The 17,634-nt window shown below is 39.6% G+C and overlaps 1 protein-coding gene across 1 annotated transcript in view; it reads right to left on the bottom strand.

Moving 5' to 3' along the window:
• Positions 1–5,040: 5,040 nt before the first annotated feature.
• znfl2a (zinc finger-like gene 2a) overlaps positions 5,041–17,634 on the bottom strand; it is a 12,810-nt gene continuing 216 nt past the window's right edge. Inside the window, exons 1-2 of the mRNA XM_079613613.1 lie at positions 17,616–17,634; positions 5,041–6,244 (exon numbers count right to left, since the gene is read on the bottom strand). The exon at positions 17,616–17,634 is cut by the window's right edge and continues 216 nt beyond it. Of these exons, the coding sequence (XP_079469739.1) occupies positions 5,319–6,244; positions 17,616–17,634 (945 nt within the window). The 3' untranslated portion in view covers positions 5,041–5,318. The remainder of the gene's footprint in view (positions 6,245–17,615) is intronic.

Genomic DNA, 17,634 nt, shown 5'->3' with positions numbered 1-17,634 from the left:
GGAATGCAGCCTTGATTAAAAACTATTTTTTCAATTATTTTGCCGATGAAAGGTAGATTTGATATGGGTCTGTAATTGTTAAGGACAGACCCATCCAGGTTGTTCTTTTTTAAGTAAAGGCTTTACAACGGCTATTTTAAGGGACAGGAAATACGCCGCTCAGTAGAGAAATATTCATTATTAAAAGCACATCAGTTGCTATTAGATGAAGCACAGATTTAAAAAAGCTAGTGGGTAAAATGTCCAACTCAGGTGTAGGTGAACTTAGACTTTGTACAGTCTTATCAAGAGTGTTAAGGTCAACAGGGCTGAAATTTGAAAGAGTGCTGAGCTCATCTCTCAGACTAGTTGGTGATTCAAAATGAGAGATGCTATGCGACTTATATGAAATATAATGTCTTATGTTCTCTACTTTGCTCTTAAAAAAAGAGGCAAATTCATTGCACTGATCAACAGAGTAGTTCAGGAGCTAGATGAGGGGAGGGATTAGTTCGCTTCTCAATAGTGGAGAATAGCGCACAGATGTTATTTGCTTTACTGTTGATGATAGTGGAAAAATAAGATTGTCTTGCTCTACAAATTACAGAATTGCATTCGTGAATGCCCTTTATGGATCAGATAATCTGAATTAAGTTTGGATTTACGCCATTTCCTTTCTGTTCTACATTCTTTCTTTTGCAGTTTAACTGACGGGTCATTCGTCCATGGAGCTTTCTGTTTGCCAGTGGATTTTTTTCAGTTTTAAAGGAGCAATGTCATCCATTATATTTATCACTCTTAAGTTAAAATCTTCCAGCAAGTTATCAGCAGTCTTTGGGAATGGACTTTTGGACTCAAAGAGTGCTTGCTCATATTGAACACACGTTTTGTCATTTATAGCTCTTTCTGATCATAATGGAGTTATTCTGACAATAGGGGGACAGACAGACTTCAATAAAGATACAACAGTGATCAGATAAGGCTAGATCCACAACAGATGAAGAAACAATTACACCCTTTGTGATGACAAGGTCGAGTGTATGGCCCTGAAAGTGAGTAGGGCCCTGTATGTGTTGTGTCAGATTGAAGGCATCGATCAGCGCCAGAAAATCTCTTGCATGAGGGTTTTCAGGGTTATCTACATGGATGTTGAAATCACCTGATATAAAAATGCTATCAAAGTGAACACAGATTTCACAGAGCATGTGGAGGTAATGTGGTGTTCATTAAATATAAACACTTGTAAACATCATAAATGTATGAATTGGCATGTAGCCTCTATTTCTTACGCACTCAACTTTAACCTTAGCTTCTCTAATACACTTTTACTCTACCCCTATAACCTTGGCTATCTCCCACTTATATTTTTGGTACTACTGCCATCTAGGGGATAATAATAGGAACAACAACTAATCACCACATCCCCTTTCCTTTAGAAAAATATAAACTGAAGTGCATATAACAACAGAGGCAAAACACACAAATATCCATTTGTCAGACACTAAATTAGTATGAGCATGATGGGGACTATAAGTCAAGTGTTTGAAATCATAGTGTGCAGAAAAGTCCTAAAATTCCTTTGAATTGTAGCATGGACCGTTGTCACTCACTACTACCAGAGGAAAATTTACTTAATTTGCTGTATCACACGTACACTTGAGTTAGACAGCCGGGCTATTTTTGGAAAACTAGAACAGTAATCCACTACCAGCAAGTATTATTTTCCATGAAAATGAAACCGATCAGTACCCACTCTCTGCCCAGGATTCTCAGGTTAGTCTGTTGTGATCATGGGTGCTCTTGCTTGCTTGCTTAGATTTTTCAGACAAACTTCACAAGTACTGACTTTTTTCTCTATGCCAGAATGTATTACAAGCCAACAGAATGAATCCCTGGATCTCCTTTTACACTTCTCCATTCCAAGATGTCCTTCAAAGCATCGCTTCTCTCAGCACTTGTGGAATAACTATTTTGTCTCATCTCAGAAGAACACCATCTGCCACACTGAGGGCAGCTCTAACATCGTACAATTGTAAGCAGGAACCTTTGACCCAGTAACTGTTCCGATTTTCAATTAAAACCTGGAGAACGTCTCAGGTTACGACTGTAACCCTAGTTCCCTGAGAAGGGAACGAGGCGATGCGTCGATGATGGTATGGGAACACTCCTGCGTGATTGCGTCAGAAGCACTAGTGTCAACTAGTCCAAAGGGGAGAGTGGGCGTCACGGGCGGGTGATGACCAGGAAAGGATAAAGGACATCCGGTTTAGAACCACACTAGCTTCGAAAAGGGCCGAAGCAAGTCGATCACAGGGATGTAGGAAGTATGGCAAAGTGACGCATCGTCTCGATCCCTTCTCAGGGAACTAGGGTTACAGTCGTAACCTGAGACGTTCCCTTTCGAGAGAACTTGCGATGCGTCGATGATGCTTTGGGAACGAGAATAGGTTTGTCCCATAGGCGCTAGAGCCCACTCTACAAGAGGCATGGCCTTTTCGTGGGCCTGGTCCAGTGGTGTGCCAATTCAAGACATATGTACGGCGGCTGGGTGGTCCTTGCCGTCCACATTTGTTAGGTTCTACAACATAGAGGTACCTTGCCTGCAGGCTCGAGTCCTCTCAATATGATAACAGACCCGACGGTCCATAAGCACAAGTTGTCCTAGGACTATGATATAAGAGCGAGCCTGGCTCAGACGCTCCAGCCCCTCTTATCATGACACCCGACTTGCTTCCGGTCCCTGTCCTTGTGTGGGTTTATTATGGCTCGTTTCTGTGAGCCTCAGGATGCTTCTCTAGGCTCCAATTGGACTAGAGACCGATGCTAATAGTGTGGCATGTTACATTGCGGCCCCACTGCGTATTAGCTACGCAATACGAAGTGACCGTTCTTGAAAGGGAACGTACTCTGTTACTATAGTAACCTCGGTTCCCTGAGAGTAGGGAACGAGTATTGCGTAGCCTGCCGCACTATTGCAATCTGTCTGTGCTTGTTGCTTCGGTCGATTTAAGCTGTCTATGGGTGCAAATGGGGCTTCTTATAGCCATAAGCCACACCCATTCTGGCGAGCTCTGACGTGCATGGCACCAAGTCACCTGATTGGTTCGCGTGTCAGAGGCGCTTCGCCATAGAATGTGCAGTTGCCGCAGCACAGCCAATGGGCGAGCTAGACGCTCTTCTGTGTTCGCTGTGCAGCTGCACTGCATTTTAAAAATATAGGCTTCAATATTTCTCAAGGAAAGGAGTTTCCCCACTGCGTATTAGCTACGCAATACTCGTTCCCTACTCTCAGGGAACAGAGGTTACATTAGTAACCGAGTACGTTATCGGCAACTTATATATTTGGTACTACTGCCATCTAGGGGACAATAATAGGAACAATAACTAATCACCACAGGTAAGATATATCATATATGTTTTTATTATAGAAATACATTATAGCATAGAAAACATGTGTGAGATGAGAATTATATATATATATATATATATATATATATATATATATATATATATATATATATATATATATATATAAATTAAAGAATACAATAAGACTCAAGATGGAGGGGTTTGACTGTCTCCACATGGCAGAACGATCGCTGGTTAAAGTCCATCTCTTTCTGTGTGGAGTTTGCAGTTTCTCCAAATGTTGCTGTGGGTTTCCTCCATACAATACAATACAATTTTATTTGTATAGCACATTTAAAAACAACTGGCATTGACCAAAGTGCTTAACAAGGCCAAAAGACAAACAATAAAATTTGAAATGTAAACAAAACACACACATCAGGATATATTAAAAGCTATTGAGAAAAAATGCATTTTCAAAGTAGATTTAAAAATTGACAAAGTTTGGGCAGATCTGATGTAAGCCGGTAGGCTATTCCATAGCTTAGGTCCAATAACTGCAAAAGCGCGATCACCCCTATTTTTTTGTCTAGTTTGAGGAACAGATAGTAAGTTAGAGTCCCCCGAACTGAGTGATCTTGACTGTGTGGGCGGATGAAGTATTTCAGATAGGTACTGTGGAGACTGGTTCTGCAATGACTTAAAAACAAATAACAAAACTTTAAAATCAATTCTAAATTTAACCGGTAGGAGATCAAAACTGGTGTAATGTGTTCAAATTTACGCTTCCCTTTGAGAAGGCGTGCAGCAGCATTTTGGACTAATTGTAAGCGAGTGATGCATTTCTGAGGGGCACCAATATAAGGAGTTCCAATAGTCCAATCTGGATGTTACAAATGCATGCATGGCAATCTCAAAGTGCTTTGCAGACAAGAAGGGCTTAACCTTGGCTAAAAGACGGAGAAGAACCACAGCACTTATGTTTATCATATTTAAGGTTGTTATCAAACCAGACCCCCAAGTTCTGAACACAGATGGTGCTGTATGGGAAAAACGTTTGGAGATCAAAATCATGAGTACTACGATCATTTGAGCCAAACAAGATAATTTCGGCTTTGCTCTCATTAAGACTCAAGAAGTTACTAGCAAGCCAGAGTTTTAGTTCGTCCAGGCAGTCCAAGATTGGCTTTAAAGCAAGCTTGTCATCACGCTTCAAAGGCAAGTAAATTTGAGTGTCATCGGCATACAGATGAAAAGAAACCCCATGTCTAGATAAAATAGAACCTAAGGGGAACATATATAGATTAAACCGCTCCGGACCAAGAATAGAACCCTGAGGAACGCCAGACCCCAATTTCATTTCGAACAAACACTGTTACCCGATGCGGACTGAGTAACTCCTATTAGTTAAATATGAGCGGAACCATTGTAGCACCGTTCCCCGAAAACCCATACACGCTTCAAGACGAGAAATGAGAATATTGTCAAAGCAGAGCTAAGATCTAACAAGACCAAAGCCACAGATTGCCCGGTATCGTTGGTAAGCAATATATCATTCATGACTCTTAAAAGTGCAGATTCAGTACTGTGACGATATTTAAAACCAGACTGAAATTTGTAGACGCCCCAGATTTATTTATTAAGTGTCGATTTGTAGACGCCCCAGATTTATTTATTAAGTGTCGATTTGTAGATGTTTCGGTGTCGATTTGTAGATGCCCCAGGTAGAGTTAGGTCAAGTAAAGAAAAAAATCTACCACAAAGGGAATATTCTCTATTCTCAGTGCAAACATGTTTAATTTAAAACATTAAACTGTAGAAATAATTACTAGACCTTGTTTTTGAATGTTACCATACATGTAATTTTATTCATTTAAAAGTGTTTTTACTGTTGAACATTAAAAAAAAGCATCCCTTCACAACACCAGACGTGTTTTAATCATTTGTTTATATTCTGAACTAATACATTCATGTCTCCTGTACTGCCTTTCTCACTGCAGGTAATGCGTTTTAGTAGACGACCCTATTATATTGCTCTGTTGGGACACATTTGCTCCTGAGGGAAAACCATGACCTGAGGCTACAGCTGGGATCATGAATTTTTCTAGGCACCTGTATTTATTATGCATGAATGATTTTAAATGTCTCTGAAGGCCAGTCATCAGGCTGAAACTCTTATCACATGAAGCGCAGTAAAACGGCTTCACTTCGCTGTGAACAACCTCGTGCATTTTCAGGTTTAACGCCTGTCTAAAAGCTTTTCCACACTGAGAACAGATGAAAGGCTTCTCACCGGAGTGAGTTTTTAAGTGACTGTTAAAGCTTTGTTTCTGTGTAAAACATTTCCCACACTCCGGGCAAGTAAAAGGCTTCTCTTCAGCGTGAGTTCTCATGTGCAACCCAAGGCTTCCTTTCTGTCTGTAACTCTTCCCACATTGACTGCATGTGTAAGGCTTCTCTCCAGTGTGGATTCTTATGTGTTCTGTAAGGCTTCCGCTTTGTTTAAACCCTATTCCACAGTAACTGCATGTGAAAGGTCTTTCTCCCGTGTGAATCCTTGTGTGATCCTTAAGGCTTCCTCTACATGTGAAACTCTTTCCACACTGAAGGCAGGTGCATGATGGCCTTTTAGCTCTTGATCTTTGAGTTTTTTTCTGTGAAACATTCTTTTTAGTCTTTGAGCAACTAGAAGATTTTCCTCTAGTTGTGATATTCTGAGATTTCTGATGTTCTTCCTCTTCACTCAGTTCTTCACTTTCCTCTTCACTCAGTTCTTCACTCAGTTCTTCACTTTCCTCTTCACTCAGTTCTTCACTTTCCTCTTCACTCAGTTCTTCACTTTTCACTTCACTCAGTTCTTCACTTTTCACTTCTCCGGTGAGAAGTTCTTTACTTTCCACTTTCACTTTCATCAGATCTGAAAGGAACAAATTCAATTAAATTACATTTCAGAATTTCAATTAAATTAACAATGAAGATGAACTGAGTGACCCCAGTTTGTAGTTTGAAATTCAGGCAGAAATTATTGATTTATCTAATATCGCATATGATTCTTCAAGATTTGTGAATTCAAGTGACGCGGTCCTCCGGTCCGAAATCAGTGTATTTCTCATAATGACTCTAATTTTATAATGCCTATAGCTAAAAATGTTGGTCACTTAGAAGACTGAAAACAGGTTCATTTTAACTGGGTTAATTTGTGATTTGTGAAGTCCGATAGCCCAGAATGTGAAAAGTAGGCATTTTTCATAATTCAATTTTATTTACAACAGGGAAGTTAAGTGTTAATTGACCAAAACTGTACTGTGAAAGATCTCACAAATAATAATACGTTTAATTTACTGTATATAGCGCCTTTCCCAAGCTCAAGGACGCTTCACAATAACAGTCAAGAACAAACAATCAGTTCACACATAAATGGACAATAGACATTTGCCCAGTCCAAGAAATGAGCGATTGCAGTTGCATATCGCATTACAATGGGAATACAAACAAAAAAAAGAAAAAAAAACATTTACAGACAACGTAGAAGGTGGGCAGTTGAAGGAAAGGTTTGATGCAACAGACTAATGGTATAAGGAAAAATTGTGACTGTAATACAGAGTTATGGAAAATGTTTAAGAAAAACATGTCATGACTGATAGTACTGTTTAAACAAATGGGTTTTGAGTTTAGACTTAAATTCATGCAGCGTGGTTGTTGTCCTAAGATCCAGGGGAAGAGAGTTCCATAGCTTAGGGGCTATAACTGAGAAAAACATCTGCCACCCATGGATGAAAGATGAAATCTCGGCTCACAGAGGAGCTCACAGCCAGAAGATCGGAGAGGTCGAGGATGAATATAAGGAGAAAGTAAGAGAGATAAGAAGGAGCAAGACCATTGAGTGACTTAAAGGTAAGCAGAAGAATTTAAAAGCCACACCGCGGACTTTGTGACCTAAAGATTTGAAGCATATTAGTTATTTTAAATGATTCCTCAGGCCAATATACAGCGCTTGACACTATCAATGCTCCGAGCGGGGCTGCTCTCTTGAAATACCGCCTATGTAAGTTTGGAGAAGACGCACCGTCTTCTGATAGCTCTGATATACTCGAACGCTTTTGCTACTATTTTTCCACCTGCTCTACAAGGAAATAGTTTAAAACGGAGGAGGCAAAAAAGAGAAGGAAAACTCGAGAGGGATCGTGGATGTCTTCTTGACTTTTGCGACAGTGCTGCAGCGCTTGTGGCCTCTAGGGGCGCTCGACGTGAAAGTTACAGGTCTAGCGCCCCTAGTGGCCAAAAGTTCTGCGGTGTGCTTTTAAGTAATACGGGATAACACGGGTAGCCAGTGGAGGTTGAACAGAATTGGAGGGATATGAGCAAATCGTTTAGTGTAAGTTAGTAATCTTGCGGCAGAGTTTTGAATATATTGCAAATGTAATAGAGTGTGCTGGTAGTCCAGAAAAAAAGAACATTACAGTAGTTGAGGCGAGATGTGATGAACGCATGTGCCAGCGATTCAGCGTCTTTTGGGCTGACATAGGGACGGAGTTTGGCAATACGGCGGAGTTGAAAAAACGAAAATTTACAGAGTTGACTAATATAAGCATCGAAGGTCAGTGAAGGGTCAAGAGTGATACACAAGATTTTGACAGTGGCAGATGGAATAATTGATGTAGCTTCAAGGTCAAGTCTGGGAGTAATACTTAAAATTTTTGTTAGAGATGGTGGACCAGTAATTAAGATTTCTGTTTTAGTCAGATTCAAACTGAGAAAATTACGGTTTAGCCAGGTCTTTAATTCATTAATACATGATGATAGTTATTTAGTCTGGTGAATATAGTCCGGGCAGCAAGCAGTATATCTATAGTTTTACAAATCAGAATAGTGAATTTAAGGACGACTTAAAGGGGTGGTAAAATGCCATTTTCACAATATGTAAAATTAATCTCTGATGTCCCCAGAGTGTGTGTGTGTGTGTGTGTGTGTGTGTGTGTGTGTGTGTGTGTGTGTGTGTGTGTGTGTGTGTAGTTTTAGCACAAAATACCCCACAGATATTTTTATAAAGCATGTTAAAGTTGTCACTTTTTGAGGGTTTGCAAAAACGCAGTTTTGTACCTGGCCCTTTAAATGCAAATGAGCTGCTGCAGAGGGCGGGGTTTCAAGCGCTCGCGTGTGTTAGCAGCTGCGATTACCTCACGCAGACACACTAAATTGACAGAAACTGTTCTGTCTTTAATGTTAAAACGGAATCAGACAAAGATGGAGAGAGGTTGTCTACAAACCGGAAGGTTGGTGGTTCAATCCCCGGTTCCACCTGACCAAGTGTCGAGGTGTTCATGAGCAAGACACCTAACCCCAGCTGCTCCAGACACACACACACACACACACACCTTACCCCAGCTGCTCCCGACGAGCTGGATGGCGCCTTGCACGGCTGACACCGCCGTGAATGGGTGAATGTGAGGCAACATGTAAAGCGCTTTGGTGGCCATTGGGTCTGTGAAAGCGCTATATAAATGCAGTCCATTTACCATTTCTCTAAATAATTGGACTAGGCTCCAGTGCTATGGCCACAGACTCCATCTAGCAATAGGTGAGTAAAAGTTATATTAAAAAAATAATTAAAAGAATTGTATATTAATTAAAAATATATATAATGAATTGAACTATTATGCTATTTGTGATAATTAATTGTGGTTGATCAGTACAATGTGCTAGATCAGTACTTATTGTGCTAATGTGTGTGAATATGTTACTGATAATATCAACAGTAGCCTAATACAACAACTGTTATTTCAGCTAGTGTTGAGAAACCAAAATCAAACCGTTTTACTCATGTTGTTTGACATAAGATTTAACCAACTTAAATCTTGAATAATATGATTGGGGTTGTTTATCAAATCTGTGGTTTCATTTTACAATTGATTTGTTCATGTTCTTTTTTTTATGCAATGAGTATGCAATGAGAGATCCTCGGATTGACAGAGCAGTGGGTCTCTCCAAAAAGCTGGTAAGCAGTTTCTCTTACAGCTGGCGACGTAAAAAGCAGCTAACAAAGGCACAAAGTGAACTGAAGCTTCCAGAGCATACACTGAAGACCGAGTGTCCCATAAGGTGGGGATCAGGGCAGGCAATGATTGCACGAGTCCTGGCGATTTCTCAGGTATTGTCCGATGACAGAAAAGCCCGATACCTCATCCCCACCTGGCAGGACACAGGTCTACGTCCTCAAGGCCATCAACAAATCCCTCAGCCCTCTATCGAAATTTACTGATGTGCTTTCCAGTGAGAAGTATGCCAGCGTTTCCTTTGTGAAGCCAGTCCTCCACCTTAAAAGTGAACGATGATGAGACAGACCTAACCTGCACTATCAAGACAAAAATACAATGACCCTCTGACACAAGAACTGCTTGATATGGCTTCTGCGCTTGATCCATGGTTCAAGCTGAGCTACGTCAGTGAGGACAATGTTGCACCAATTCATGCCAGACTGACTTCTGAAATGGCGATGACTGCACCTGCAGCCATGGCTAAAAGTAATTATATTGATGTTATAATGTAAGATAAATGAATGATTTTAAGTGGATTCAAATTATATGAAATCCAGTGGTGTAATGTACTCTCTGGAAATTAGTGTTGAATAGGTTTAGATTATTAGGGCTATTCATTATTAATATCTTTTTTACTACACTCCTCAAGGAGATGGGCTCAACTGATCCCCATGGTGAGACTGCCGAGTATGCACCCACTACAAAACAGAATAAGACCTTGGGAAGTTTCTTCAAGACTGCTGAGGGAGCCACACAAAGACTCAGTCCTCTCCAAAAACAACAAGCGAGATCTTCTGAGCTACAGTCGTACCTGCAATCAGGTAACCAAGATTCTTCCCACGTCTCTCAAAACTGGCAAAAGAAGTACTTATGCATCCCAGCTACAAGTTCTCCCTTGGAGTTCTCCCTTGGTTGACAGGCTATTGTTTGACAGTTAATGATTTAAATAATATGAAATCCAGTGGTATAATGTACTCTCTGGAAATGAGTGTTGAATAGGTTTAGATTAGTAGGGCTATTCATTATTCATATCCAGAATGCTGCAGCCCGTCTTGTCTTCAACGAGCCCAAAAGGGCCCACGTCACTCCTCTGTTCATCTCTCTGCACTGGCTACCACTCGCTGCTCGCATCAAGTTCAAGGCATTGACGCTTGCTTACAGATCGACCACAGGCTCAGCTCCCTCCTACTTTCACTCGCTCCTACGAGTCTACATCCCTACCAGAAGCCTGCGATCGGTCAATGAGCGACGACTCGTGGTCCATCACAGAGAGCCACAAAATCACTCTCCAGAACATTCTCATTCACGGTTCCTTGCTGGTGGAATGATCTACCTACCCTCGTCCGGAATGCAGAATCCCTGACCACATTCAAAAGACAACTGAAAACTCATCTCTTCCGTGAGCACTTGACATAAAAAAATAAAAAATAAAAAAAATAAATAAAAACTCTCCTTTACCCTCCCTTGTTTGGCTTATGCTACTCTGAGCAATGCCTCAATATATTTTGAGCACTTCTTGCGTTATTTTTGCCTCTTCACGATGACTCGCTTGCTGTAGTCCTCAGTTGTAAGTCGCTTTGGATAAAAGCGTCTGCTAAATGACTAAATATAAATGTGTAAATGTAAATATCTTATTTACTACACTCTTCAAGGAGATGGGCCCAACTGATCCCCATAACTCAATGTTACATAGTTTAGATCAGCCGGAACCGGGAACACTTCCCATAAATCCTAATGTACTTAGTACATCATAAGAAGGATGGCGTCTACGCTAATATTAGTCTCTCGGTTTATCCCGAGGTTCACCGCAGTCTGCAGGATCAAGGCCGTATCCGGATCTGATGAAGGACCAGCGCCAGGACCCGACGACAACGCAGTCCTGAAGTGTCTTACTAGTCTCTCCCATGTGAAGACCTCCCTACCTTTACCTCTATACAGATAAAACGTTGTCGGGATAATTCTGGTTCACGTGGCTATGTTGAAGCGATAAAAAAAAAAAACTGTATTATACATTTTTCAAGGCTTGTACCTTGGAACTTATTTGATGGTTTGCGTTCTCGAGACACCAGGCACTGTTTTGTGCAAATGAGCGGCCGGATTGCTTTAAGGGTTTTCTGTTAGAACGGTGTCATGTTAGCGGCCCCCAAGTTAATGACTAATTACTAATGATCGTTGCGACGGAAGTGAATCAATCAAATCTAACTTTATCTGGACAATAACTTTGATCTAGAGCTGCTGTAAAGCCAAAACAATCGCTGTTACTTTAACTTCTTATTATCAATGTAAAGCTGCTTTGATACAATCTATATTGCTAAAAGCGCTGTATAAATGAAGGTGACTTGACTTGATTCTTTCCAAAAACCTGTAAACTAGTCTTTTCTGCATAGTTCTGCCTTGAAATGTTCTCATTTGGTTACATTCTGTAATGGAATATGTGTTTTTTATTGATTGTATACTTTGAGTTTTATTCACATCCATTATGCAGGTACAATGCAAGTTTATATTTTGCTTCCTAAAATATATTTACACAATGGAAAATAGTGTCCTGTTGAAATTTTGCTACATTTTCTTTATTGTTTTCTTTATTTTTCTTTATTCTTTAAGGAGATGCACTGAATTTTGGTGAATAAGAGGACCTATTTTATTTGATGCACATATTTGTACATTAGCAGAAAATGTAGCACAATATGGAAGTGAAAGCAGTTATAATTAGCCTGTGTGACAAAAATTAGTTTTGGTTAAAATCAACAAATAATCGTGATAATTAATCGTGATCTCAATATTGATCAAAATAATCCTGATTATAATTTTGGCCATAATCGTGCAGCCCTACAGGGAAGGATCAACAGGCCAAAACTGTACTGTGAAGGGATTTAACCAAATTAGACCAAATTTTGTGTACAAAGAAAAAGTCTTAGATCTTTGAGTTCAGCTCATGAAAAATGGGGGCAAAACCAAAAGTGTTGCGATAATTTTGTTTAGTGTAAATGTGGGAGTGAATCCGCTAAATTATAGTCCTGTGAGTCATGAAATTGCGATGATTGACATAGTAACCATAGCAACATGACAACGTGATAACCATAGCAACATTTTGGCTTCTAATAATGTTATGATTTTTGTTATATTTACATTTCAGTCACAAGTTTACATACACCTTGCAGAACCTCCAAAATGTTATTTTTATTTGTTTTTTTAATAAGGATCATAAGGATGTTTAGTACTGCCCTGAAAAGCTTTTTCACATCACAGCCGCTTAAAGGGACACTAAGTAGGAATTACTCCCATCTAGTGGTGAATTCGTATTTTGCATCCAAACTAATTTTGCTCTCCAGCGCCTCGCTTTTTCAAATGCGCATTGCATCTACGGCAGGCGATATGAACCAAAAAGCTTTGACAGGATGTCTTCTAATAGCACTTCGTCGAGGGGGGGTGTTTTGAAACATTGTTATTCATAAAAATAAATCATGAGAACATGAACTTCATCACTGCATGTGCAGGAACTGTAAAATCTTTTTTCTTATTAACTGAAGTAGCCTAACGCAATATTTTTACTCTAATAGCTTATCTTTCCCCACACATATGAACTGTGATCATGCAATAACGTTAACTTTACATCGCGATGCTGAGCTACAGTGAAATGATGAAAAATACATTATCTGTGATAGCAATTCGCCTCATTCGCGCAAACTGGAGTAGAATGAGGCTCGCGTCGACCGCGCCGCGCTAAACACCGCGCCGCGCTAAACACCGCGCCGCGCTAAACACCGCGCCGCAGGACCTCCAGACGCGCATAAACGCGTCTTTACATTGAAATCACTCGCGCCAGACGCTCAAGAGTGAGTGAGTAATCATTTTACAATAAAATTGACTTTAATCAAACCACGGATCCGTGATAAGTTTTGTGATCCGTCTGTTAGCACTATGATCACTTTGAGGGGAGGATAATAAGCAGAGGCAGGGAAACATTGACCAGAAAGGGGGAAATCCCACGTTCTATTTTTTACTTTTTTGGCGACGATGTTTTCTTCTCCTGTGGCTTGGCATATGTATGGTCCATAATAACAATGCAATCCAGACTTTTAAACTTGCCGGTGCAGTTTCAAGCGCCTCTCACTGCTCTGCATCTGCGTTTCTGCTGGTTTCAGTCACGTCACGTGACCGGCTGGCTCTGAACGAAAACGCGTTGTGGAAACGCGTTGGCTTAGTACTTTTTGTCCCTCTCTGCTATTATAGTTTAGCAAGATGGCGGAACTACATGGAAGCCTCCGTGGACCTACCCGTCCCATGTATATAAAGATAATAAATTCTTCATTTATAAGGATAAGTCAGATAATTGGCCGAGGTATTTGTACACCATTGAGGACATATTTATGAATAAAAATATTGATTTTAGATAATAAAATACCTAAAAAGATACTTAGTGTCCCTTTAAGTATATCCTAGTCCACAAGACAAAATACAAACTCAAAATACAAGACAAATGACATAAGCTTGATTTTTAATATTGTGTGTCATGACCTGAATGATCCACAACGGTTTTGTTTTGTAATGGTTGTTCATGAGTCCCTTGTTTGTCCCGGACAGGTAAACTGCCCAGTGTTCTTCATAATCCTCCAGCTTCTGCACATTATTTGCTTTTCCAGCATATTCTGCATATTTGAGTCCTTACTAGCGTTGACTATGATTCTGAGATCCACCTTTTCACACTGGTGCCAACTGAGGGACTCATACACAGCTATTACAAACGCTGCAAACATTCAGTGATGCAAAAAACTTATTATGTACTTTTATGGATGCGAGTAACTGAAATCTAGGAAACGTGTAATGTTAAACACATTAATACGCTAGTTTAGGGTAACGCGAGGGTGATGAATGGAGTTTAGCTTGTGAAAACTTTTGCAATTGTCCCTTGAAGTTAAGAGACCAAAGTTATTACACCTAAATATCTAACGTTACCAGCTACAATAAAATGTGGCTCATTTTCAAACAGCGTTTGACCTCTTAAAGGGATAGTTCACCCAAACATTTACTCATCCTCAAGATATTTTGAAGAATGTTGGTGACCAGACAGTTGATGGACCCCATTGACTTCCATAGTAGGAAAAAAAGATACTATCGTTTCTGAGAATCGTTTCTGGTGGACTTCGGTCTGGGTTTTTTTAAGCGTAAAATTTATTATTTTCAAATATATGCATTTATAGTGTGTATATAAACAACTATATATTTGATAATGACATTATAATTATACATGTACATTAAGTAAGCAATAAGGTAGGAGAGGCTGTGCTGTGTGGTGAATAAGTCACGGCTGACGGGCGTCGTTAGGCTCGACGCGGAGTTATAAAGCGGAGTTATAAAGCGGAGTTATAAAGCGGAGTTATAAAGCGGAGTTATAAAGCGGTTGCCACACAGGGTGTGATGACTCAAGAGTTGATACGCAAAGTGTAAGATATTTATTTTACCAATTTAACGTACCAATTTCTTTGACTCACACACACACACACACACACACACACACACACACACACACACACACACACACACACACACGCGCGTGCCCCTTGTTTCTTTAGCTATCTAAACATGTAACTCATTGCAGATTTCTGTCAGCCATTCATAAGCTGTATGTTTTCTTCATCTCTCCAAGTCAGATTTTATTTATTTATTTGTCTAAAATAATTGATTCAGCAGATTTTTTTTTAGTAAGATGTTTATTTAATATTATACGATTTATATTTAATTTATATACTTTTAAATTAACAGTGTTTTTCAACTTTAGTAAGATGTTTATTTATATTATAGCCAGGTTTCATTTTATATTTCATTTATATACTTTTAAAAGAACAGAATGTGTTTTTCAACTTGTGTGATGTCGTTCACACCGGCCCCATTTATACGCACTCAGGAATTTGGTGGGTGGGAGAGACTCAGGATTCAAACGATCAAAGACCACATTACATATAATTGCACGGGCAATAGGCCAAAAGCTTCTGTCAAAAACATGATATATTATACCAACTTCAAAAGCCCAAACTAGCTGTCAAAAACATGATTTATAATAGGGAGGGGCAACAGGCCAAACTGTCAAAACCAAGACGTATTGAGGCGCACCCATAGCCATTGTGGGCTGTGTCCATTTATACTCGGATAGATACAAACATACCCTGCATTCTGTGAGAGGGGATGCACACTAAAGTGTGAGGCATTAAATGAGGATTAATTAGACAGGAGACCGATGCAGGTGGGGTTACATTGACCGTCAGTTCAATCATAAAATACACAGTATCAAACACGATAGTATTAAAAACACTACACAGGACAGTAAATTATCACACACAACATATGTCCATTTATAGACCAGGTCGTCTATGATTAATGCAGAAAAGTCTGTATTAAAGAGTGTTACTCTCTCCCCATTGTCTCTGTCTTGAGCACGTGACCACATTTTTTAACAGCCATAAAGCCAACTTATCTGATGGTGGTCATGGTAACCGAGGTAATCACCGGGGGATGGGACCCCAGATCCCAGGGGGAGTTTTGAAGATTGTTTGGTACATATACCAAATAATTGTGTCTGATTTGTCTCAGTCGTTACTTTATGTACACATTATTGTATTTTAAATGGTGGAAACCCCAGTTATTGACATAAAAATAAAGCATTTTCCATCTGTACATGACTGTGGGGACGAGCACTTCTGTGGATCGGAATTATATATAATTAAATATTGCCACATTGATGGCTCAACAATTTGTAATTGTTCAAATAACAATGTTTTATTTTTTAAAATGTAAAGAAATTGAACCCTTAAGTGTAACATTTCTGTAAAGGTTAGGGACAGAAAAATTGACATTTCCATAGAATGGATTTCTCAAATCAGATTAGTCTATTTAAAGGTACAATATGCAGTATTTTCTGCCGCTAGAGGCGCTACACTGCAAACACCAGCGGCGCAGCTTGATGACGACGTGAAGGAATGATGGGAACTGTCGGTTTTAACTCCACCGTGGATGTAAATCAGTCGGGAATCGAAAAATCATGTTCATGGATGAGGTAAAGCTCTATTTTTATAAGTGTTGCGTTTAATGACATGCTTTTATTTCATTAAAATGAATTAACCGCAAGAAAAGTAAGGTTTAATACTAAATTGGTTATCATAGATGTTACTGTATTTGTCGAACTCATTGTTGTGATAACGCCGCGCAGTTTTACGTTTTCTAAACCATTGTTGTAAAAGTGCATCGAACACCCACATAATTTGCCAGAAGACGGATTAATCTTTATGTAGAACACATGCTATATTTATTTACATGGCCATAAACACCAGACGTGATGAACAATATCAATAAACTAAACACAAGCCTAAAGCAATAATACTTTCCTTACATAAACATAACTATTACCGAATGCTACATTTGGAATATATAACATTGACCCGTACGTTTATGGGACTTGTGTTTGTCGACAGAACCGGCTGCAGTCGGTAATAATAACAGTCAAGAATAATTGTGTTCATAACGACTGCGCGACACAAGCTAACGTTTGTTGCTTGATAGACGCTACAACTACCGCCTCCGCATTTGTCCAGGACTCTGCGAGCGGAAACCGAGCGTAACGCGGATATGACGTCATTGACCGGCGACTCACGCTCACCCCCACTCACACACCCCTTCCTCGGTTAAAATCACAATTTTCCTCACGATTTAAAAATAGTTGGAAACATTTGGCAAATTGTAAGTAATCAACTAAAAATATATAACACTGGCCTTGTGATTTTGGGATATTTTAATGCACAAATATTACATATTGTAGCCTACCTTTAAACCTAGTAGGCACGTATCGAATAGAATATCGTTTTTTACATTTATAAGCTGATTTATCTAATGGTTTGGATCGTTATTCATTTGCAGAGCCTGTATTTCATTATAACGCAAGAAAAAGAGGACAGAGCAGTGAGAAACAATGAATCTTATCAAATGCGATTGTGAAAGTTTTCATAAATCATGACCGACCTAAACACGTGTTTGTATATTAATGCGGGATCGTGTTTATTGTTGATAGACGTTAAACATGTAGAAACACAGATTTCGACCGGAGGATTCACAGATCATGAAGACGGATCTCGTTTTTACATTCACGATACTATCGTTCTAGTGCAAGCACACACACACACACACACACGCACGCGCGCGCGCAAACGCACACACACACACACACACACAAAGACAGTTCTCGACTGAAGAAAGATCACTAACCTCTCTGTTCCTCAGTATC

This window comes from Phoxinus phoxinus (assembly GCF_949152265.1).
Source record: "Phoxinus phoxinus genome assembly, chromosome: 5".
In the NCBI taxonomy this organism is placed as follows: Eukaryota; Metazoa; Chordata; class Actinopteri; order Cypriniformes; family Leuciscidae; genus Phoxinus; species Phoxinus phoxinus.
This window is presented reverse-complemented; position numbering and strand designations above follow the sequence as displayed.